The following is a 25,309-nucleotide window of genomic DNA, read 5'->3' on the forward strand; positions in this document are numbered from 1 at the left end:
GTGACTCAGTAAACGTCTCTGGGTCCCACCCTCGGGAAGTAGGATTCAGTAGGCTTGGAGGGGAGCTGAGGGAACCCTGTGTCCTACAAACTCGCGGCTGCTGCTGACGCTGTGGATCTAGAGGTCTTTGGTGACCATATGGCAGTCTGCTCCTCTTGGAGCCTCTGGCAGCACACCGGGGTTTCTGAAAACAAAGTCCGAGAGTTGTGAGAGTTGTGATACGTATTTGTGAGGTGTCACTAGAGCATATATAAAGCTACTTTAACACACACACACACACACACACACACACACACACACAGCTATATTACAGAGTGAAATGCAAAAATTGCCTAACACATTTTGAGAAAAACTAAGACATGTTCTAAATTCAAATTGGTCTGGTTCTTCCCAAGAAAGTTGCCATCTGATGTGACTGTCTAATGTGCTAAAGCTTTTCAAACATTTCTACCAAAATGTTTCCAAACCAGGGGTTTGGTCATGCTAATTTCCATGCTGATTTGCCTAATCTTAAATTCCTACTTGCTAATATCTTGTCTAGGGGATTGTCAGCTCAATAATCTGCATGATGTTGGGCAAGATTTATTTTATTTAATCTCAAAACTAGCTGATGCAAGGATAAGTCAGAGTGGGTGTGCGTTGGTTGGGTTCTGCCGCAGCAATAGCTGGCAGATGCTGGCACTCGGGACTAAGTCTGTCTAGCCGAACTGCAAAACCACCTGAAGAGTGCATGTTCCGGGAGTGGGCCAAGTAGGGAAAAAGTGGGCCCCTCTCTCTTGGGTTGCCACTCCATGCATGAGAACCAGGACTGGGACAGGCATGGCTAGACAGAGAGTGGCACCCGTTGATACATGTGTGGGCTGGATTTTGGGGATGGTTGGGTTGAACTAGGCTTCAATGCCTATTGACACGTGTGAGAACTGAATGGGATGTGGGACAGACTGGATCAGTCTGCTGTACATACTAGCAAGCACGGGAACCAGGATAGGGGCAGGCCTGGTGGGGTTATTGTGGTTCACTTCAACTAGGCTGTAGCTCACACTGGTTTGTGTGAAGGCCGAGTGTGTGGTGGGAAGGATCTGGATGGGTACCAACACCCATTGGTTTTTGTTAAAAATAGGGCTGGAGACAGAACTGACCCAGCAATTGCAAATGCCAGCATTTGCATAGGCTAATTGGAGTAACAGTCTGTGCCCGACCCTGTACTGGCAAGCACACACAAGAATCAGGTCTGGGATCACTTCAGACAAAATTTCTTTGGGGATCACCCAAATTGAACTGCTGGACTCAGGAACCCAACCAGGAAAAGAATTGCAGTTTTCCAGGTCTGACCATACAGTCCATGTGTCAAAGCTGAGCCTCCTCAGCAGCTCAAATGGAGTAGTGGAAAACATATTCAGGTGCACAAGGAGGATATGGCAGTACATTGGAGCCTGCATAGAACATCTGGTACCAGAACAGAGGACGGAACAGAGAAATCAACTCCCCCACCCAAGTGTTGGCAGTGAAAATCCGGGCAAATGGAGATGTTAAGGTAGACTAGGTCAGCCAGTGGATTCTGAAGAGATTTCATTGCGCTTGCGATGGCGAGATTGGCAGCAATTCTGAACAGTTGAACTATCAAAACCACTTGAGCAGTGCTCTCAGAGCATGCCCCACATCAGGGTCTCAGGGATGGTTGGGAAGGTGGGTGTGCCTTCTTCCTTTTTCTCTCCCCTTCCCCAGATACAGGCAGGAAAAAAAGAGAATGTAGAAACAATGGTCTTACCCACTTTCCCATAGTCCTTGTCCCTTTGAGCCCTAATCAACTACGTAAAGATCATTTAAAAAAGAATTAATTGCATAAAAAAACCTAGCTGCCTTCTAAACCAAATAGGAACTATTGTACAACCACTTTATTCTAAATTGGACCTTTCAAACTGTTCACAGGTGATCTTTGAAAATATTTGCCAAATATAGTAAGTAGATTGCAAACTTAGGATCTGCCACACACCTGTTCAATTACTAATATTAGTTGCTAATTCATTAGTGAATCATTACATAGTAAATATTTTGTGGCCGGTCCTGGGAAGCTTTGCAATGAACAAGTTCCCATTGTATTTCTTCCCTTAGTGGCATGTGTGAGGTAGGCATTTGGTCGAAGATGATGCTTGGTTGTTGGACCAATGAGCTTGAAACCCCAAACCTGTTGAAACTAGGCAAGGATAGTTCATCTAAAAGCAATTGGACTATTTATTGCTCTGAAAGCTGAGGAACATTTCTGCATATCCACCACCCACCTTGTCAGGGTCCCCTTGGCACTCTGCATCTCCCAAAACAAGCGGTGGAAAAAGGGACTCTGCCTGGTGCTCAACCTAGTTTCTAACCTCCCTGCCATCAATCTGGCCAGGCTCTAACCCCGTTCTCTTTTAACTCCTGCCCTTCTTTCCCTCCTAAAATAATCTTCTTTAACTAGTTGCCTTCTCTCCTTCTTTGAACCCTAAAATCCAGACCTAACATAAAAACCCACCATTGGGGACATTTTCATCGCATAGCAGAGTGACTGGGTTTGATTATGAATCCACTGTGGACTCCAGACTCCTGGTAATGTGCAGCCCAGTGATGGCTTAGGTGATGGAGTCCTGATTGGACTCTGGTTCCCTGCTTGAGTTGGCCTCCTTAGTAGCTATCGGCATTGCTGGAGTGTACGGAGGATATGTAATCTGTATCTTTTAATTCCAGTTTTTAAAATGCGGTTCCTGTGATTGACAGCTTCAGAAACACTGCGACAGGGGTTTTCATCTTTTTTAGGGAGAATATATCTGGAGAATATACCTCCAGATTAGGGGATTTGGGGTGACTGAAATTCAGCCTACCTCAAGACTGTGTGTGTAAATAAAGAATCCACAGACTACTGGTCTTAATCTTTTACTAATCATATAGTATCAGCAACTATATCCATCGCTTATCTGCATTAATGAGAACATAGATTCACACAAGACACACCCTAATTACAAAAAGAATTAGAGAAGCATTACAAAACGACTACAAAATACAGGCTTAGATAGTTTAAAAAGTAAGGTTTATGCTGCTACCAGCAGATCCTAATGCTTGACCCTCCCCTCTGTCCTAAATTGTTCGGACTTCTTTTTGGAATGCAGGTGCTAATTAACTTCTTAACACCTCTCTGCGCAATCCTGAAAGCCTAGTCTTCTTGCTTCTCTGTGCCTTCTACGGTGTGTCTTTTGAGTTGCCTCTGAAATTATGTTTGTGAGTATGTATTACTTTTGTAATTAAAAACTTGAAATGACAGGTAACTTTCAGAAAAGTGTGAGAGTCCTTTCCTCTTTCTAAGTCACTTTGCTATGGGCCAGCCTTTGAAACAGACTGCCAGAGCCTTCCTTTGAGACTTCCCGTTGGTTTTAATTGGCAAGGACACGGGAGTCCGCACTACCTACAGAGCTTCTCAGAGGATGCTGGTCCTGCTGCAGGAAGGCTTCTGCTTCTAGTCATTACACTTTTTTCGCGAGGCTTTGTTTGAAGGTGTGGAAATATTTCTAGTGGGAACTGCCCTCTGACTCTCAGCTACTCATTTCACTCCTTTTGGCCAAAAAAAGGAGTAACATAGCATAAACATTGAAGATGGGCAATTTCCTGTTGTTCAGAACCAGCTTCGGATGGCAGGACCTTTATCTGTTTGTTGCTGGGACCCAGGCTGGGTGATTCAAATATTTCAGGTTTTTTTTTTCTATTGTTACCTAGAAGCAAACAAAATGTTTAATTTATTTGAAAGCTAGAGCAGCAGAGAGAGATTCTAGTAGGGAATGCCAGGATCACAAGTGGTAGCTAGCCTGGCGCAACACAAAGCAGGCCTCCATGGATGCTATTTCTCTTATTTTCCTCTGGTTTTCATTTGATGTATTCTGATATCTATTTATGTACCATTTTCTACTCTTAGAGATATTGCCAACGCATTTCTAAATATGATTTAAATAAATACTTGCATATTCCAAAGTTAGCAGAAAAACTTTTGTCCATGTTGTGGATTCTTTCTTTAAAATTGTGTCCAAGATTAGAAATTAATTTTTAACTTTATTTTTGATGATGCTTGCACAGTTAATTAGAGTGGGTAGGACCAAGGACTAGGGGAAAGTGGACGAGACCATTATTTTTTTCTCCAAATTATCTTTTTCTTCCTGTGTCTGGGGGAAGGGGAGGCATAAGAGGAGAAGCTGCATACAGCCACCCCACAGCTCTAGTATCGTGGGATGGGGAACAGCCACCTGATCTCATTCCAGAGTCCCTGATGTGGAGCGTGTTTCAAGGTTTCTGACCAAGTGGTCTTGATAGTTCTGAAATGCTGTCGATCTCACCAATCCAAGGATGAGAAAATCCTTTCAACATCCGTTGGCTGACATAGTTCATCTTAGAGTCTCCATTCACCCGGGTATTTGCTGTGAACTCTTGGCTGGGGTAGTTGACCAACTTGTTCTGATGTGCAACTCTTTCAATGTGAAATGGTCAGTGTATTCTTACAACCCATACTCATCCTTTTATATACTTTAAACAGTTTCAAGATTATTTATTGTTAAAATACTGGGCTTGAACCACAAACCTGATGGAACCTGATGCAGATAGCTAAAGACTAGTGCAGTGTTGATTGCTCTGAAAAGCCCTACACCTGGGGACATTTAAAACATTGAAACTCCCCACTGTAAACTTCAACTAGGAGCCTTTTTGCTTACCTCCCACCCACCCTATCAGGGTTCCTGTGCACTCTTCAGAAGCACCTTAAAAATGGACTCTGCCTGCTGCTCAGAGGGAGTGAACGCTGGTCTCAGTGCCCCTTTGGGAGGCCATAGCCCACAATCTCTCTTAACCTTGCCATTCTGTCCTCCCAAAATGAATTCTCCTTTGGTTTTTAACTAATTTCTTCCTCTCCTTGAAACCTTAAGATTCTAAAACTTAATGATTATAATATCTAATACAATGCAAATGTAAAATCACTTGTGATACTATATTGCTTACGTTTGTTATATTGATGCCTCCTCTATTTTAGAAACCTGAAAATGAATCAAATCTGATATTTAGGGCTTACACGGCCTGAATAAATTTATCATATTGAGTCGATAAATATTTAAGTCAGGACCTTAACAATTTATATTTTATGGTGATTAGCAATATCTAATTAAAAGAAATGATGAATATTTGAAAGGAAAAGAGGATATGGAGAAGAGATATAAAGAAAAGTTCAAATAATGGGCACTTTCTGGAAACTTAGTGGTCTTTCCTTGTTCGTGCTTGGTTTTTGAGGAAGGCGTGTGTGAAGTTTGTATTTAATGATCCTTCTGATTCCTAATTACTGTCTTCAGAGTCTGCGGAGCTACCAAAGGTAATTTTTCCTCCTGTATAAGATACTATTTTGAAAATATTTCCCTGGGAAATTTAAAAACAAGGAAAACTCCGACTCCACTGCTTGTAGGCATATCCCAGTACTGCTCATTTCACACGTTCACACTCAAACGTGTACTTCTGCCACATTTTTCTTTCTGCCTGGAGAACAGCTGTAAAGATATTAATTGTGCTTCAGTTATAAATGGATTGCCAAAAGGGACAGAGCGGGTTGTGGATCTCATCAGCATGCCCTGTCTGATATAAATAATGAGACAGGAACTTGGTAAATTGGAAATTTGTGATAAAAACGAGATGTGATGTTATGAAGTCCCACCAGTTCCTTCTTCTGGATGTATCGATGTTAAGGTTTTCTGCAAAACTGCTAAATCAATGAGCGCCTGTCACAGAATGTTGGCTAAAAGGGCTATATCACTGGGGTCAACTACAAATGAGCCCAAAGAGTAAACACAATGGGGTGTGAATGTGAAGAAGAAGAAAACTAAAAAATGTTATAACACACAGTTGGAAAGGCACAGCTGTCGGGAAATGTGTGCACGCTTTGTTTCTTACCTACGATTCTTCAGTGTGATAAATAGGAGAAACTGAAGAGCTGAAATTGAACTGAAATGAGTGGGTTACATTTAATCATTCTTTAACTTATCATCTCAGCTATTTTTAAAGTACTATATTTCTTGCATATTTTCTCCTTCACGATATCTCTCATGTATACTGATTTTGGCTTTACCTTTATTATTGTTATTATTATTACTATTATTACATACCACTTAACAAGGATGGCATTCTCATTAAAAGTTAAAGAAACCTATGTACATATTTGTGTTTCTAGTGTGCTGTATGCATAGCTATGTACAGTGTGAGCTGTACTTAAAATAAAATACACTTTTGAGAAAAATGCTACATCAGTGTGATCAGATTTCAAGAGAGGAAGGTAAAAACAAAACTCATAGCTCCGCATACCTCCACGTGGGCACATACTCTATTGCAACAAAACATCCAGTTGGAGTGCCCATTGTGCTGCTCGATCAGAAGGACTTAGTTTGCCTATCTCCAACTTGCCTTTCACTTTGCCTAGTAGAAGGGAACTTTGTATTTGATTTCCCAAGACCTGGAATAGCCTGGTTTACAGCAGTCAAAGAACATTTGCAGGCTTACACGAGATCCTAAGGAAGAAAGAGTAAAGAGAAAGAAGGAATTCGGCTTGTGTTTAAGCCATTGATTGGAATGCGCACATCCCATAAAACAAGTCCTGGGTTCAAGTCCCAAGTGCATTTTTGTGTTGTGGTATATCTTGGCAGTCAGTGATGAATCAGGTGCCCGAGTTCCTTTTACCCATGTGGAAAATCTAGTTTTCTTTCAGGCTCCTGCCTTTAGCTTGTCTCAATCTCAGTCACTACAGGCACGGGGTAGTAAACCAGAAAGTGAGCTGGTTCTGTCTGGCTACTATATATCTAGTTTGAAAAGATTGCTTGTCAGTGATCATTTCAATGTAAATATATATGTTTGAGAAGAAAGGAAACAAATGGTGAGAGATGAAAGAAAGGCATAGACCAAAATAGTTACTCTAGTTTCCAGCTAACGTTTCATTAGACTACAAGAAGATGTGGTCCCCATCAGATCCACCAATACATTTTTGGAGCCAAAACTGTAATTCATCTCGTCATTTCTGTCTACAACAACCCTTCTCTCTCACCATTCCTCTCTTCACCTTCCCAGTGTGAAAAATCCTCAAGATGCTGGCAAGACCTTAATCAATTTTTTTGTTTGTTTGTTTCTAAATGCATTGTCTAGGTTTTCACCTGTTCTTCTGTTTTTGCCAAGATTTTAATTAAGTCGAGTAGAGTTTTTCAGTATATTCACTATATTCTATATCTTTCTGGGCATGCATGTACCAAAGTCTCATTTTATTCCTCTGGTTATGTTTCTTTCTATGCTCTAGTCTTCTTATTTACTGTGACCACATTGATGCTTTTCGTGTACATCTGTAAAAGTGTGCCTCTTCTCAGATATCTTTTATTATTTGGGGAAATGGAGCTGAAAACAGAACCGTGTCTGGCTACACATTCATCTGCCAAGGATTAAAGAACGGGAGTATGAATTGGTTTGGATCATCTTGATTTTTAAATTTATCAACTCATTTTCTTTGAGGCTGTATCCGTTTTCCAAGGCTAACTTTAGGTTTTCATCACTTTGGTTATTTGTAAGGATTGTGTATATATGAAGCCATATTGTTAGGTCTCTGAAATGTGATTTACCTTGACTGTTTAAAGTAAGGAACCTGAACTTGAGCATTAAATTCTCTGAAGTTGAGGGAAAAACAAAACTTGCTTAGAAAAATATTTATTAATTTTTTTTGTCTGTGAACTTTAATAGATGGATTTAGGTTCTGTGGCTGCTTTTCTCTCCAAAAGACACCACAGCTACCAAGTAGGGATACCTGGAGTGAAAAGATAATAAAGGAAGATAAAAGATTCTGCACAGTTTGTAGCAAATAATTGTAGAAAATCAGAAAGATTATTGCTCGCATTCCCAATAGCATATAGGGTGGGAATGAGATCATTTCTGTTTCTAGATTAAGGTACAGACACTTGTGATTATCAGTAAATGTCTCTGTGCATCTGTGATAATCAATAAACTGTACTAATATTTTAGTATAGTACAAATATAAGTAAAATATACTAATATAACAATATTTATAATTTTTATATTGCATACCTCATTTTCTTCCTATTCTTTTGGTTAGAGTAGAATTCTTTAGACTAGGTGAAATAAGATTTCAGTGTCAGCTTTTCAAATGATTGCCTGGATCCTGGTCGTAAACCAAGTTGATATGCTGTGTCTTAGTCAGCTCAGGTTGCCACAACAAATTACCATCAACTGGGGTTCTTAAATAACTGACAATCATTTCTCACACTCCTGGAAGCTGGAAAATCCAAGATCAAAGTGACAGCAGATGTAGCGTCCGTTATAGTTGCCTTCCAGATTTGTAGATAAGTATCTTCCTGAAGTTTCCTCACATTCCAGAGAGCAGAGAGATAACACTTGACCTTGTCTCATCTCTTTATTGCTTTTTCCAAAAGACTGCTCTCCTGTTAACACCCATTGGAATGAGTGGTCGCTGTGTTTGTGACTCTCACATCCATTACATTTTAAAGAACTTTCAACATGGTGTCATTGTTTATCTAACAATATTCATGTAACGTTACCTTCGTTTGTTTCGTCCAGTTTAACTAGCATTTCCTTGAGCATATGTAATACCAAGATTGACAGAATGTGTGTGTGTGTGTGTAATATAAGAAAATTCACAGGAGTTTTCCAATAAAAAGAAAGGCCTCTCAGACTTTCACATTTCACAACATGGAATGAAAGTTTCCTGTAACTTGCCACAATCTACCATCCACTCCGTCACTATCCAGTATTGCTGCCCTTTACCATCACATAGTTTCTTGACTCACATACTAAAAATCCTCCTGTCCTGAATGAATGGATGGCAGTTTTATGACTACTCCAGTGATTCCATAATCAGCCTGTTTGATGACCGACTTTCCAACGTTGCTTTTTGATGACTGTCCTTCATACATTTGACCACAGCCTTCTCCGTATAGGATTATGAACCCTTTACAGGTTCCAGATTATGACCCATAAAAATCAATTTCACCCCCTTTGCCATTTTTCAGGATCTTGAAAAGGATTTTACCCATGATAGAAAGCAAACAAACAAGCAAACATAAGACATTTGCTACCTTATAATTCCCTAAAGCAAGGTCTTTGTCCATCCTTTTTTCAATATAGCAAATTTTCATGAGTTTAAAAAAGGGTTTCCTACAGCACTTATGATTGGAACTGCAAAAACAGGTTACAGGTTCAACTTCAAAGAGGCTTGTTATACCTGTCCTCTTAAGAGTAGGGAAATCAGTACTGTTATTCTCAAACTTAAAATGAAAGAAGGTAAAACAATAAGAATCTAACATTTTAACATCAATCTATTACATCAATTCATGAATAAATCTTCCAAGAGCTATTACCTACCTCTTCATCCCTGTCCATGTATTTGTTAACCAAATGTTTCTATATAAGAGACTGTCTTAAGTGCTTGAGCAACAAATACAAATAATAGTTCATAATATCGTCCCACAAAGATGAAATAATCAGATATATAGTGTCTGTGGAGTGTTTAAGAGAGCAGTGTTTTGCAGTTTAATTGTCTGGCTTCAAATCTGATCTTTTATCTATTTAAATTTAGAAAATAATAATAGATTCCTAAACATTTTTTAATATTAAATGAATAAATTTATCAGATGTTTTTTAGCACTTGTATAATTAAGACGATATAGAGTTGCATCTACTAGAAGCAAAAGGATGAGCCCACTGATGAGGATGCATAGAATCGGTGGGTCGGATTACGGAGGAGAATTCAGACACTAGGCAAACACCCTGCTCAGGTGCTTTTAGTTTAAAAGAGGAGAATCCATGTGAACTTGAGCTAATATAGAAAAGTAAAAGGCATCCCAGAAGGCAGATTATTTACTTTGAGAGATCAAAAGATGGACTAATTCAATGTAGAAATCCACCAACTCTTGGATCTGAGTTGGATTGGCTTTGGGGGGTATTTGGAGAATTAGAGGCATGGAGTTGCGTGAATACATGTGTTTCTGAACAGGCAATAACTGGAAGTATAGACACTGCGTAACTGGTAGAAAATGGACGTTTTAAAGTCTTTTCTAATTCTCAATTTTTCTAAAGTTACCTCTAAAAGAATGAGTTTAATTCATGGTGGGCTCTTCCAGATTTGCAGTGTCACGTCTGAGCTTTGTCTCTGTGTCATCTTTTGTCTTCCAACATCTTGTCTAATCTTATTACTATCTACCTTTCCTTTGTTCCCCAGTATTTTATCTATAGCAATGATCACATCATTTAGAATGTACTTGTTTCATGTTTGCTTCCATCTCTATTCTTTAAGAAAGCAAGATTCTTTCAGCTGTAATTTCTCGGGTGTTGAAAAGAAGGTTGGACACAAAGCAGGATCTCAGTAAAATGGTACTGAAATAATGAAAAATTCAAGTAACCCCTGCCCTTTCCTGGTTGGTAGCAGATAGAGATGAGGATATTTGTGTGAATTGGTAAAGGTTTTTCTTTCAAAATGTCTTTGAAATAATAGTTCTTACAGTGATTACCGAATTAAACCTGTCTTATCTGAGACTTTGACTTCCTAGTTGTTGGATAGCTCAGGGGCTGCTTGTTTCTCAGATTTAAAATTTGTTAGAATTCGATCTTTTGCTTTGAAAAAGAAAGGGCAGGCCCAGCCACGCTAATATCACCCTTTTTAAAGCCTTAACTTTTTAGTAGAGAAGCAAATTTATTCCAAGTAAGCAAAAATCAGCAATCATTAGCATCTTGCATTTAAACTCAGACATTATCAAATAAAGGACTATGCCTCCGCATTCCATCACTGCAATTCAGAGCAATGTTTTCTCTAGAAAACACTGGTTTCATGTTATTTTAGTTTTTTATTTTATATTTTAGGAGCAGAATAACAGATAATCCAAGAACTTCCAAGTGCTAAATTACTTCCCAAATCCAAACTAGCTTTAACAGGGCTGGGCAGGGCTGCAGACAGCAGCTAGACCGTCTCAATTCCAAGTTTCTTTTTCTTTTTTTTTTTTTAGCACTTTTTAAAATTACAAAGTCAGATTTGCAGAAATAGAGACAAAGAGAAAGATCTTCCATCTGCTGGTTTATTTCGGAGCTGAGCCAATCTGAAGCTAGGAGCCAGCAGCTTCTTCCAGGTCTCCCACGCAGGTGCAGGGTCCCAAGGCATTGGGCCATCCTCAACTGCTTTCCCAGGCCACAGAGAGAGAGCTGAAAGGGAAGTTAGACAGACAGGATATGAACACACACTTATGGGATCCAGGTGCATGCAAGGTGAAGACTTTAGCCACTAGGCCCCTATGCTGGGCCCCAAGCTTCTTAAGTGGGTAGTAGGGATCCAACTGCTGGCACCATCGCTGGATGCCTCTCAAGGTTGGACAAGAGCAGAAAGAATCATGCATGGAGCTGTGACTTGAACCTAGGGCACTCGGATAGAGAATGCATTATGTCCTTTCCTGCATCGTGATTGCTCTTCTAAACTCTTGTCTCTTTATGGAGCCTCATAATCTGCAAAAATCATTTCTTGCTATGTGAGAGCTCATGTTGTGAGGGGACAATCTGACTTCAGCCTTAATAATAATAGAAACCACTACCATTATTCCTGCAGGTGTACATATATGTTAACACTACTTCATGCTGCTTCTAGAAAATCAATGTATCTGCAAAAGTAAACTTTTACACTGTAACAACTGCAACCTTTTTCTTAGTGTTTATTTGAAAGGAAGAATCTCTCTTTCTCTGTCTATCTTTCACAGAGATCTCTCACAGAGAGAGAGAGAGATCTTCCACTGTCAGGTTTATTCCCCATGTGACCACAGCAGTCGGACTTTGGCCAGGCCAAACCAAGGATCCCGGAACTGCATCTGGATCGCCCACATGGATGCTAGTGACAGCAAGCTCTCAGGTCATCACGCACTGCTTTCCCAAGCACTGCTGCTCGGAAGCAAAACAGGAAGCTGGACAGCCTGGACATGAACCTGTACAGGTTCATCTAACTTTCACTTTAATTAAGTGCCAAGCAAACAGTGCATATATGCGAACAACATTGCGTGTATGAATGAACAAGTTTGGATCATAAAATAGAGTGACTCTTCTACTGCGGCGGCCCTGACTCATTGTAGGAAGCACTGGCAGTAGCAGAATGCTGCGAGGTCATTGGGAGGTAGAGCTCCCAGTCCAGCTAGAGAGGATGCTACTTTAGTCCTCCAGCATTTATTTGTGGGATTTCACTGCGTAGGGAGAGCCAGCCATGCTCAATTGCTGGAAATAGTCAGTCTATGGGAAGAAAATAGCATTTTCTCCTGTTGTGTTGGAAAAAGAGTCATCCCGATTCTGAAAGGGTTTATTTATGCACACAGAACTGTAAAATAGGCAGCTTATTAGTTTTCACAAGCGGAGCTCCAAACGTCCTCATTATCTGTTTGCGAAAGCAGTGGGTAGGCCACCATGCTAGCATTATTTGTGAGCGATATGGAAGGTGATTTTCTCTTGTGCCTAGTAAACATGGCTGAGATTCTACAGTTACACATTTTCATGCAATATTTTCCATTTCCCTCACCCAGTACACGTTACAGATGTTTGCTGGAATGATGCTTGGATGAATCGAAGACATCAGTGTGCTCAAATGCTGTTTCTGAAGTGTTTTAATTGTTGCAGAAAGTTTCAAGCCCATTTTAAAGACACCCTGTGAAGTGCGCATGGAACTTTCACTCAGTGACAAGACTGTGTATTTCTCTAAATATTCCAAAATAAACTATGGAAACTGACTGTTACATCCCAAGTTTATATCCTGTATCATGGGGCCAGAGAAGTAACTGGATGCATTTCTGGGATCTGTGCCTGTGCCCATCATCAATTCTATTTGGAGCATGTGAATGTTGGCAGTAATGCTTCACTACAGGCAGAGAGCTGACCTAGGAGAGCAGCCCGTGAGGAATGGTTAGGTCTTTGTGAGCGAGATGGGAATGGAACTCATCATTTAGGTTTCTGTTGTATGATATATATCTTGAAAGGAAGTAAAATGGTAAGCACATGTTGCCTTTATTCTCCTTCTTATTTCATATCTGTTCATGAATGGCAGGGCAATCATTAGCTGCAGAAAATGGTGGAATCCTGTGTTATCAGCCCAATCTGATGCTTCCAGTTAACTATGGCTAATACAGAACGGAAGGTCCTGGGAGAAAGCGGGATTCTTGTTTTTGCTGTTGTAGTTGAGCCATCAAATGGTGTGGTTCACTATTTCCCTGTGGACTTGGCTGGGAAGGAAACTGTCAGATTCTCTTACAGGGTTAAATAAAGAGAAACCATAATTTTTGCTGATCTGTGTTTAATCCTCCTCCTCCTCCTCCTGCAAAGACTCCTCAGGCAACCCCCGGAGGGTTGGATATTTGGCATGTGTTTTCTATAATTAAGTAGCAAAACTGCAAAACACTGGGAGGATTTAGGCCATGTTTCCCACTGGGGGAATTTGCTTGAGGCCTATCTGGAGAAGTGAATGTTATAGACTACGATATCAGTTAGAAAGGTGGTAAGAAAAAAAAATGTGTTGGCTATTTGCACGCACTTCTCAGCTTTGTCCCTAAGCATGCCAGGTTTGTGCGTTTGGAGTTAACTTGAGGGATATCAAACAAACAAACCAAAACACAAAGAAACAAAATCCTAAAAGTACAGACATTTGCAGACCAGGACAGAGGCATGCTAGAGCATTGCTTCCTGACGTACAATTAATGCACTTGGCACGCCACATTTAAACATGCAGGGCCAGATGCCACTGCTTCTAGTACATGATCATTTAAATAGCAACAAATGTGCAAATCTCATTAGATTATGGTGTAACTCTCCAACAGCAGCCCAAGCAGGTTGTTATGGCAACACCGATGCCTCTGTATTGTATTGCATAACACTTGGAGTAAATTGATGAGGGACAGAAGAGCAGTTGGGTTGAGAATTCAGTTTTTCTGAAATAATGAAGGGGGTTTCGTCGTGCTGTGGCCTGTGAGGCCTGTCATCTTCGGGATGTGTGAATCTTTAACTGAGACATTTCCAGATGTTAATGCCAGACACTCTCTTCATGTATTGCACACACCGAACTTAAAACAGGGAAGTTGAGAGGTCAAATTGAAGCTTTGCTGATTGTATTAGGAGACAAAGATTGCATGCCAGTCTGAATTTCTTGCTACTATCAAACTTCTGCTCCTTTATTCTACCCCCCCCCACCCTGATAAGGGGGAATGCTTATTGTCTAAAAATGTATTGCAAATGAATTTACAAATTATGTTAGTGTTCTTCTTCCAGTGAGGCTTTCTCGGCTTTTCCAGGGTGCACATTTTCACGCTGCACCAAAGCTCTGTTCCCTTGCTCAAGGTGTCAGCACCAGCATTTTTCTTGCTGAATAATGTGCAAGACTGGTGTGCTGACTTGCTCATAAAAAAAGTATAGACTAGCTAACGGAGCTGCCCTACGCCAACCCCAACATCTTATTTTCCCGAAGGCCTTTCATCTTGGTTAGTCAGCAAACCGGAACCTCTCACCTGACAGTGCACCGTCTTTGATGGTTAATTTGCTTGAGGGGTCTACTGTCATTACAGAAGGGAATCCAAGAGTCTTAGAGCCAATGAGAGGAAACTCTCAAGCGTGCAAAGAGGCAAGTGGTCCTGGAAGCCCTTTATTAATTAAAATCCAAGCATCACATTGGCAAATTTCACTTACAAACAAAATACAGAAAAAGAAACTATTATGTTTTCTAAAAAAAAAAAAAAAAAGAACAGACTTCACCTTGGAGTGGACGTGTTCACGCTTGTCTCTGACACTAGCAGACGGGATTGTGGTGACAGAGATCATTTTTGTTGACAACAGCTGGAAATACAACAGCTATATTATTATAATTAGGATCAGCATCAAGTTGGATTATAATAGGGGCTTTCTTGGAGAAATGGCACAGTGTCAAATTTATAGTCACTAGCTAAATGAGTCTCTTGTATCCTCGACAAAGGGACAAAAACAGTTCCAAACGAAAACACAAACAGAGAATCCTGGTTGTTATATTTCCTGGGTATTACTCAGGCTCTTATTTATCACACACCAACACTTGCCGCTTTGAAAGAACATTATCCGGCAAGGTTTATCCTTTTCAGTTTCCCTCCGTGGTCTGCATGCTGCCTGCATTTCTATAGAGAAGCCCGTGTACTGCAGCTCGACACAAAATCTTTTCTGCTGCAAGATTAACCTCAAAGCATCCATTTTCCCCGTTAGGGTAATCACTGGACAGATAGAGCCACAGAAGCACCTCATGCTTCTCATCTAGGCCCCAGGTATCTCCAAATATTGAATCACGGTTAGAAGAGATATCAGCCTTGATGGAAGGCAGACTTGCCTTTTCCTTTCCAGCTATCTGAAGTTGAAGGGTGTGGGTTTCTGGGAAGCCAAGTACCGGAAAGAAATCTCCTCGATGAGTGTGTGGGTGTAAGTTATCTTAACTCTGTTGCAGTTCCTGGCCCAGCAGTCCATCTTGGCGTTCATGTGGAATTTACATGGGCTGAAAAACAGCTTTGCTTTGAATGCTCCCCATTGCATAACACTGAAAAACATGTCCTGGTCTTGTGCTTGCTGCATTAAAAACTTTATTTCTGAAGTTTTATATCAAAGAAGAAAGTGATGTGAAACAGGCTGAATGGAACAACATGAGAGTGTATGTGTATCTTTGCTTTGGGGTCAACATTACTGGTAAAGTTCCTCCTGAGTGAATGGGCTTATCATTTCACTTGTGATGGTCTCTATTCTCCTCCCAGTGTAAGGGAATATGCTACAATTAAAATGGGAAAATTATTATTAATGATTAATTGAAGCATCTACTTAAAATTATGGAAGACCAGTTTATTTTTTAATTTATTATATATATATGTATATATATATACATATATAGATTTTATTTCCTTTATTGAAAAGTCAGATATACAGAGAGGAGGAGAGATAGAGAGGAGGATGATTCACTCCCCAAGTGACCTCAATGGCTGGTGCTGTGCCAATCTGAAGCCAGGAGCCAGGAATCTCCTCCAGGTTTCCCATGCAGGTGCAGGGTGCCAAGGCTTTGGGCCATCCTCAACTGCTTTCCCAGACCACATTCAGGGAGCTGGATGGGAAGTGGAGTTGCCGGGATTAGAATCGGTATCCATATGGCATCCTGGTGTGTTCAAGGAGAGGACTTTAGCTAGGCCACCATGCCAGGCCCAGACCAGTTTATTCTTTAGCCTCACACTTAAACACAGAGATGACATATTCAAATCATTAGTAACAGAAATCTCCTCGAAATACAGTATCAATATCTCTTTAATACTTTCTGCCCAAGTGATTTTTATGATTTATAAGTGATATTTATAATTATCTGTGAGTCTATGATGTAAAAACTATCACCTTCCTTTGTATAAACTAGTAGATCAAATCTTGGAAAATTTTTTTTTTTACTTAGCAAAAGCTTATAATTAATAAAGTTGGAGAAAAGTATAAAACAAAACATTCTGGGCCTGCCACATAAATTCCTCATTTTGCACGCACCAGGATCCCATATGGACGCTGGTTCTAATCCCAGTGGCCCCGCTTCCCATCCAGTTCCCTGCTTGTGGCCTGGGAGAGCAGTCAAGGACGGCACAAAGTCTTGGGAGCCTGCACCTGCGTGGGAGACGCGGAAGAAGCTTCGGTTCGGCACAGCTCTTGTCATTGCGGCTGCTTGTGGAGTGAATCCTTGGACAGAAGATCTTCTGTCTCTCCTCTGTCTGACTTTTCAATAATAATAAAAATCTTTAAAAAAACATTCTGATTCAAGACAGTTTGACGTCGGTTTATCTTCTCAGCCACATCTCTCTCCTTCCCATGATTGTGTTTGATGCTCACATAAAAGTTTGAGGCATATAGAATAAAAATGATCATCTGTGCATATGAGAACACTGAATCACAGATTGTGTAAATGGTAGAAACCTGGCCCTTTTATGCTAATCAACACACGCACACATGATTAGCCTCGTTCCTGTAACAGTGAACTCTCCAAAAACTCTTCCATCTTCCACTTAATGCAAACCTGTTTTCATGGCTCTTTATCCAGCAGGAACGGTTTAAAATGCTTCACGTTAAAAACACATCTGAATAAGAATTCCTCAAAGTCATCACAGCAGACACACTCGAGAGAGAAACAGTGATGTGACATTTTCTTAAAGGCTTTTTGAGTTATGGCTTTACATGAGAAGCGCCTGAGAAATTTTATTTTTAAATTTTTTGTTTATTTGAAACAAAGTTACACAGAAGGAGAGAAAGAAAGATTGTTCCTTTGTTAGTTTATTCTGCAAATAGCTACAGTAGCCCGGGCTGCAGAAAGGTGAGTTCAGAAGGCAGCAGCTTCCTCTAGCTTTCCCTGGCAGATGGCATGGGCCCGGGCACTTGCAATCTCCTTCAGTACTTGCCCAGGTGCTTTGTGAGGGAGCTGGGTGAGGTGCAATAGCTAGCACATGAACTGGCACCCATAGGGGATGCCTGTGTTGCAGGTGGCGGATTATTTAGCTATGGTGCAGTGCCAGCCTTTAGAAGTTGCTAAAACCCTCCACTACCACCTTCCTCTTATTTTGCAGTGGCCTTAAGGAAAGAGTTTTCAGAGCTAGTATCTAATGTGCAGGCGGAACTGGTGCTTCCTGGCTTAACATGGTAATTTCTAGGTTGAGTGCTAGTTAACATATGAGACTTTCTCAAAATTAGTGGGAAAATGGAAGGAGATGTTTAAATTGTTGCAAAAAAAAATTTAACTCTGTGCATAGTTTTTGTACAATATACATTTCTATAAAGTTTTTCAAGATCCATTTGTTTAACTTTGACAGTAACTCCAATGTCCAGTATATGTTTAAATTGAAGGCTAAGACATGTTAAATTATTTGTCCAAAGTAACAGAGAACAGTATTTTTTTTTAATAGATAAGGCCAGCTCTACATTCGGCACACAACTCTGCTGAAATATACCCATCCTACACAAACATGTTAAGGAAGTATTGGAGTGTATGTTTCCTTTGTAAGAAAAGCCTTAAGAGTCACCTGTAATAGATAACTCTGATAATGGCAGGGAGATTTGACTATTTACTCACTTGTCTTTTTCTGGTAATAGAAAGTGAATGATTGGACTCATTCCTAAGCATTAAACCTGGGCTTGAGGACATGCATTTGGTCAAGTGACTAAGATGCCCACATCTCGTGTGGGGACTGGAGTCTCAGTTTTGCTGAACCCAGCTTCCCGTGAGTGCTTACTGGGGAAGGTCACGACTCAGATGGTCAGGCCATGCCGTCCATGTGTGAGACTTATATATAGGGTCTCAATGACCAGAGCTGAGTTCAGGCTCCTGGCTTCAGCTTGCTCCGTTGCTAGTACTAACGCACACTTGCAGAACGAACAAGCTAATTGATGATATCAGTCTCTACTTCTTTGACTTTAAAACAATGAACCCTTCTAACTACTTTATTATCATATATTCTTAACAAGGGAACTGAATTTCTTTTTAAAAAGTTAAACAAGGGGCTGGCATTGTGGTGGATCAGGTTCAATAGCAGCCTGGAGGCTGACATCTCATACAGCTGCTGCTTTGCGTCCCGGTTGCTCCACTTCTAATCCAGCTGTCTGCTAATGCGCCTAGGAATGCAGCAGAGGATGGCTAACATCCCTGCGTGCCTGCTCCTATGTTGGAAGCTGAGATGAAGCTCCTCTTAGCTCGTGACTTCAATCTGGCACAATCCTGGCCGTTCGCGGCCCTTTAGGGAGTCAGGGAGCAGGTGGGAGATCTTTCTCGCTCTCTCCCTGTTTCTGTTAAAATAAAATAGAATAAAATAAGACAAAGCAAAAGTAAATGCACTGGACAACAAAAGCCATGATTGTGTGTTCTTTGTCATGGTCGAGTGCATCTGTCATGCTCTTTTGGATTCTTCTCAGAACTTTCAGCAGGTCTTGAGTGTTTTCAGCAGCTTTTTAAAGTAAGTACTGCACTTACAGAATGGTTATAAAAGAAAATTAGTGTGGATCTTTATCTTGCACCATCTTAACATGCTCTAGCAGATTAGGAAGAGACTGGGAAGTTTGAAAGAAAAGAAATCGTTATCTTGTACAACATCAGTGTTCCAAGATCAAGGTGCAAGCACCCGATGAGGGGCTTCTCACTGCCTGTCCTGGGAGATGGGGAAGGCGAGGATGCTACGTCCTCACACTCTGAACGAGAACTACAAGGTCTCCAAACTCCTCCTGAAGCCTTTGCATGGGCAGCGGATTCGAAACAGACATTCCTCCATGAGGTCTCATAGGCACCACCACTTAGTACTCTCACAATTGCAATATGTGAATTTTTGAAGGACACACAAATCATTGGAACCTTTTATTCAGTGTACTCTCAGTTCATATTGTTAGTACAAGGAGATGGATATTATTGTTCGTTAAGTATTAATATGGATAATGTTAAAATTTTGTCACCTCTCACCTTGACCACTACTATAACTACATAACTGCCCTGGGCTCCTAATCTTTCTTTCTCTCTCTCTCTCTCTCTCTCTCTCCACCTATATCTATATCTATATCTGTATATCTTCATATAGGTATATATTTTATACACACACACACACACCCCTTCAGTTATGTTTGGGTATATTAACACAGGAAGTGTCTCGCACTTGGGGTTACCTTTAATTGAAATACCTTAGCTATTTCCTGTAGGATAAGGCTAACCTCTCTTGTGTTGGCATTTTATACCCACTGTATTTCATTTTCTGCATAGATCTCTAGCCCTACATCTTTTGTAAAGATTTGTTCATTTTCATCGGAAACACAAATCTATACAGAGAAGACACAGAGAAAGATCTTCCTTCTGCTGGTTCATTCCCCAGATGGCTGCAATGACCAGAGCTGAGTCCATCTGAACCCCAGAGCCAGGAGCTTCTCTGTGTCTGCCACATGGGTGCAGGGTCCCAGGGCTTGCAGACATACTCTGCTGCCTTCCAAGGCCATAATCAGGGCACTGGAAGGGAAGTGGAACAATGGGGACGTGAACCCGTGCACATGTGCAATTCTGGTGCTTGTAGGAGGAGGATTAGCCAACTGAGCCACTGCATCTTCCTGTCATCCCTGCAGTCCTAACTTTGAAGGCAGAGGCTTTCTGTCATCTGTCCTTCCAAGCTACTTTGTAATTTTATCTCACTCTCTCCCTTTCAATGGCAAACTTTCACCTTCAAACTTTTTAGTATGTGAGGATAGTACAAATACTGGACTTCCATATGTTCATTTTCGTGAGCCAGTTGTTGAGTTTATTTATGAACATGAGTTTTACTGTAAAATATGTGTACATTGTCTCCAGTGTCTGGTGAACATATTACAAAAGAGGCATTGAGTGTATATGAGTATAGCTATTGTAGAACCACTGAAGCATTTTTTTGAGTGGAAATCCCAACGCTGTAGGACTGGCTTGTACTCAGCAAGTAATATTGCATCGTTGTGTACTGAATGTCACTGACAGTTTTGATCAGCAAAATCAGTAAATATCAAGGTAAGCCGCTCAGATGCCCCATTCCCTGCTCTTGGGTATTCAAGTACTCTCCCTCTAGTTTTTTGGAGGTGATTGACAACTGACGGCTAATGAGCCACTCTCACAATTTTGTGGCTTCCTTTGAGTTTTTTCCAAGGGCAGCCCAGTCTAGGGTGCCGCAGGAATCCATGGCCTGTTTGTGTACATGTGTGACTGTATAACAGTCCAGGTACTCCTTCTGTACAGTCATGTCCTTGTCTCCTTCCTGGAGAATGATCATCCACCACTCCTCAGTTAAAACTTGGCAATGAATATCTCAGTGTTTGTTTTCCAGGAGACTGGTCAGTGACCCCTACTGGCCTTTCCTGATGAAATCATTCACAATGTATTCTCTCCTCCATTTGTTAAAAGACCATTTGTTCATCTTCATAGATGCATGCTTAATGACTGTCGCGTGTCCAATATTTACTCAAGGAGCCGAAAGTAGTTTTTGCCCTAATTCCAGCCTTTTCCAATTTCTCCACACTTATATTGTTTTTCAGAACTCTTTACGGTCTTTCACATTCTTTGCCTGTTCTTGTGCTTGATGTATTCCTTGCTATTCCTTCCCTGCCTGCCCTTCTCTGGTTAAGGTATACCTTTCCTTAATAATTTAACTCAAATTATCTGTGTCAGACTATGTGGGGGATGCCTACTGGGGGGGGGACAATTGCATTCATCTGGTTTGTCTATTAGTCCCAATATTTTTACTCCCATCACCAAACTGTAATTGCCTTGCATGTAGAAATTTAGAAATATATACTATATATATATTCATATATAAAAATGTGTGCCTGTTAACTGAGTAAGAAAGACCTAAAAAAAGGTTTTGATTCTATTGTGTGTAGATCTAATTATCCTAGCATGCTGATTAATTGGTAGTTCCAATATAATTTATATTCCAAGAAAGTAAAAATGGTGGAATAAAATATTCCTTTGATATTTCAGTGCAATCTTTTTTTTCAGCAGCCACTTTTTTCCCCCAGATATATTCAGTTGTGCCTTTGCAAAACTTAAATGCTGCCTACTATATTATATTATTAATCTTGTGTTTCCTCTTCTTTTGATGTGATTCCTTTACATATTCTCCAAGCCCATATGAATCTAACAGGTGTCTGTAAAATGAAAACTGCAAAGGAATCTTAAATACTACAGATCCCAAAAGGACTGTCTTTATGTAGTACCGCAGCCTAGCAATATTTTCTTGTAAAAGACTTGGATAATGTCAAAATTATGACAGAGCACTTGATACCTATACTTCAGGGGATTTTATTCCTTCTTTATTCTTGCACATGGATTTCTGAATGCTTGTTGAATGTTTGGATTTGACAAAGTGAATCAATTTGTAAATTATTATCTTGTTGGTTCTGTCTTTATCTTTAGGTACATCTGTGACAAATGTAACGGCGACTGATGCTGATGACCCAGTGTATGGAAACAGTGCGAAGTTGGTTTATAGCATCTTGGAAGGACAGCCTTATTTTTCCATTGAGCCTGAAACAGGTTTGTGGCTTAAAGTTTGAATTTGATTTGCTGTGTTTTTGCTTGAGGGAAACTCTTTTCTTGGGATTTGACTTATGAAATGTTATGGTGAAGTCGTTTATTGCCTGTACTGGTGATATTTGAATGAGTGATGAGAGGTACATTGTAAACCTCACATTGACAGGGATACTCATTAAAACGGGTCTGGAGCTTCTGTAGAATATCACCTGTTTCCCAGATGGTCTCACGTAATTTTGTATCCTGCAATAATGGGCAAGATGTGCATGTAAATCAGATAGGCTTACCTGTGCGGTTTAAGTTCTGGTGCCACGTGACTGCGTCGTCCTTGATGAGTAGCACTTATCTGTTCCTCTCAGTTTTAATTCTCACATCTGTACCATGGTTGTGGAACCAATCTCCAAGTGTTACGATGAAGATATGATAAAGCTATGAATGCCAAACATATAAAGTGGCATGTGACAATCATTCCCTGAGTGCCAAATGCTAATTTTACTGCGCTTGGGTTCTTCCTTGTAAATGACAGTACTGATATCCATCTCCTTAAGTTCATATAATGTTGGTCATAATAATAATAAATATCTGACTAATATAACCAGCCAATATCTTATAGTCTGGTGGAAAATATTATGCATAACATAAATTAATTATTTAAAAAATATGCATTTTTTTCTTATTTGAAAAATGATTTCATAAAATTAACACTTTGTATAAATGAAAATATGTCCCCTTAATTGTTTGAAGAGTGTATTAAGAGATCAATCTGTTTTTTCAAACTGTTTTACGATCTGTGCGATTTCACTGTAACATACTGAGATTATTGTCATGAATGATACTATTGTTGTTGAGAAGAATAGTTACTCATGAAGTATCTTTTGCCTTTGAGTTTGTCTGCAAGTTTCCAATGAGAAAATTCAATACAGAGGCATGAAACGAATATGTATAAATTTCAATATACATAGTAGGTAGTCAGATTCGTAAATTTTCAGCATTATTGAGATACATTTCCATGACTCATTACAAAGTCAATTATTAGCTAAATTAAAATTTAAAACCTCTCAGTGCTTTTTTTATAAATCAGTGAAGCTTTCATGCACATTGTGAGAAAAAGTGTATTTATATACAAATAGGTCATGGTTTAAAATGGAATTTAGACTCAGAAACAGAATTCACACAATGCCTTAATTGGAGGTATACTTGTATATTTCTTCTCAGCCAAAGAGTAACTGTATTAAAAAGCTAACCTCATTCGGGTTCCTGCATGAACCTAGAGAAATGGCAGGGCAGACAGACATTTAGTCCTGGGTTTTCAGAGAAAACTTATCTGAAGATATCCTATTACCTGGCCAAAGTTACGGGGGCAGAATTGAAGCAATCTCAAAGTTACTTTGAAACTTCATTGAGCATCACTTTCTTAGATAATAATCATGATCCAGGGACTGTTTAATAAAACTGAGATTTGTGAACTTCCAATTAGCATTTCTTCTGTTTGTCCCCTGGGGTCATTTTATGCATCATTCCCAGATTATTACAGAAATGATCCAGAAAAGATCCATTGAGCATTCACCTGAAAAGAAACAATGAATTAAATACCACACACACACACTAGAAACTTAGGCTCAGCTTGCAAATATTTCACAATGCGTTTTTTGAAGACAGAAATTTTTTTTTCAAAATAAATAAAGGAAGCAAGATGGTGCTATTTTAAAAATGCGTATTTTAGGGCCCGGCGCGGTGGCGCAAGTGGTTAAGGTCCTCGCCTAGCACGCCCGGGATCCCATATGGGCGCCGGTTCTAATCCCGGCAGCCCCGCTTCCCTTCCAGCTCCCTGCCTGTGGCCTGGGAAAGCAGTCGAGGACGGCCCAAAGCTTTGGGACCCTGCACCCGCGTGGGAGACCCGGAAGAGGCTCCTGGCTTCGGATCGGCAAAGTATCGGCCCGTTGCGCTCACTTGGGGAGTGAATCATCGGATGGAAGATCTTCCTCTCTGTCTCTCCTCTCTGTATATCCGCCTTTCCAATCAAAAAATAATAAAAATAAATCTTTAAAAAAAAAAAAAAAATGCGTATTTTAGGAATAAGTTAGTATGATGTATTGATAATAAACATCTCCTGGTAAGTTCGAGGACGTGGGTAATTTTAAATCTCATTGTCACATATTGCTATTTGCTTAATTAAATGTTGTCAGCAATATTTAATATTTACATTTCTACCCAGTCCCAGTATAATGAGTATCTATTTCCACACACACTCATTCATCCCTTACCATTTGCAGTTTGACAGACATAAAATTGTCTGATTTGTATTTTAGAATGTATTTTCTGGCACTGTTGTGGGACATGTAATGGAAACAAATACTTGAAATATTCTTACAGGAGCTGCTCAATGCGTGTCAGGCAAATAAGTGAGTTTCTTAACTAGAACATACACACTGCTGATGGAAGTAGAGGCTGAGTTGAAGAATCATGATACTCAACAGAAATGCTTTATCTGGTACAAATACGTATAAGTAAAATGTAAGCATTTCTGTGTAAATAGCTGCATAATTATAGCTCAGTGTATTCAAATAAATGCATTGTTCATCTACTGTTCCCATAGAATTTGGATATGACTATTATATCTAATATCTTTTCTCTCTTGAAATAATTTTTGAGGTTTGTATAAGAGTACATATGTGTGAAAGAGAAAAATACAATGGCGCTATTAAATATTCTTGTGTTAGAAAAATATTTAAAAAAAAAGGATATGCATTCATGGAACATTTGCAATTTTTAGTTTTGTGAGCCTGAGGAAAGCAGACACTTTTTCTGGTGATGGGTTGGTTAGATGCTTTGGGTAATAGAGGCTGTGAGGGTTGGAGGGGCAAGTCTTGTGTTGGCGGTTTAGAATGTGAAAGATAGAAGAGGAAGGAAATAAAGCCGAGCAGGGAAATGTCTCACTTCAGATACAGATCGGATACCCAACTAAGGAAGTTGGGGAAGAAGCAACATATAGCACTGCAGATCTAACACATTTTGGCCAAACCCATGGGAAGTTCTAGAGCAGACTTATACTTCAAAGGAATCCTGCACTGCACATATCATATATGCTTTAGCATAGTCACCAACCTCAGTTGTTGGCCTGTATGTCCCTGAGAAGAGTACAGCCTTGGCTTGACTCCTGACGCCAATCTTGAGGACAGACAAACCAGAAGTTCCCAGCTA

The 25,309-nt window shown here is 40.0% G+C and overlaps 1 protein-coding gene across 3 annotated transcripts in view; it reads left to right on the plus strand.

Moving 5' to 3' along the window:
* Positions 1–25,309, plus strand: part of CDH8 (cadherin 8) — a 327,239-nt gene that overhangs the window by 142,713 nt on the left and 159,217 nt on the right. For all 3 annotated transcript variants that reach the window (XM_040982089.1, XM_040982090.1, XM_040982088.1), the window contains one exon: positions 21,992–22,111. In XM_040982089.1, coding sequence (XP_040838023.1) covers positions 21,992–22,111 — 120 coding nt within the window. The remainder of the gene's footprint in view (positions 1–21,991; positions 22,112–25,309) is intronic.

Source organism: Ochotona curzoniae, unplaced genomic scaffold (genome assembly GCF_017591425.1).
Source record: "Ochotona curzoniae isolate NIBS_2020 unplaced genomic scaffold, NIBS_Ocur_1.0 contig_3622, whole genome shotgun sequence".
In the NCBI taxonomy this organism is placed as follows: Eukaryota; Metazoa; Chordata; class Mammalia; order Lagomorpha; family Ochotonidae; genus Ochotona; species Ochotona curzoniae.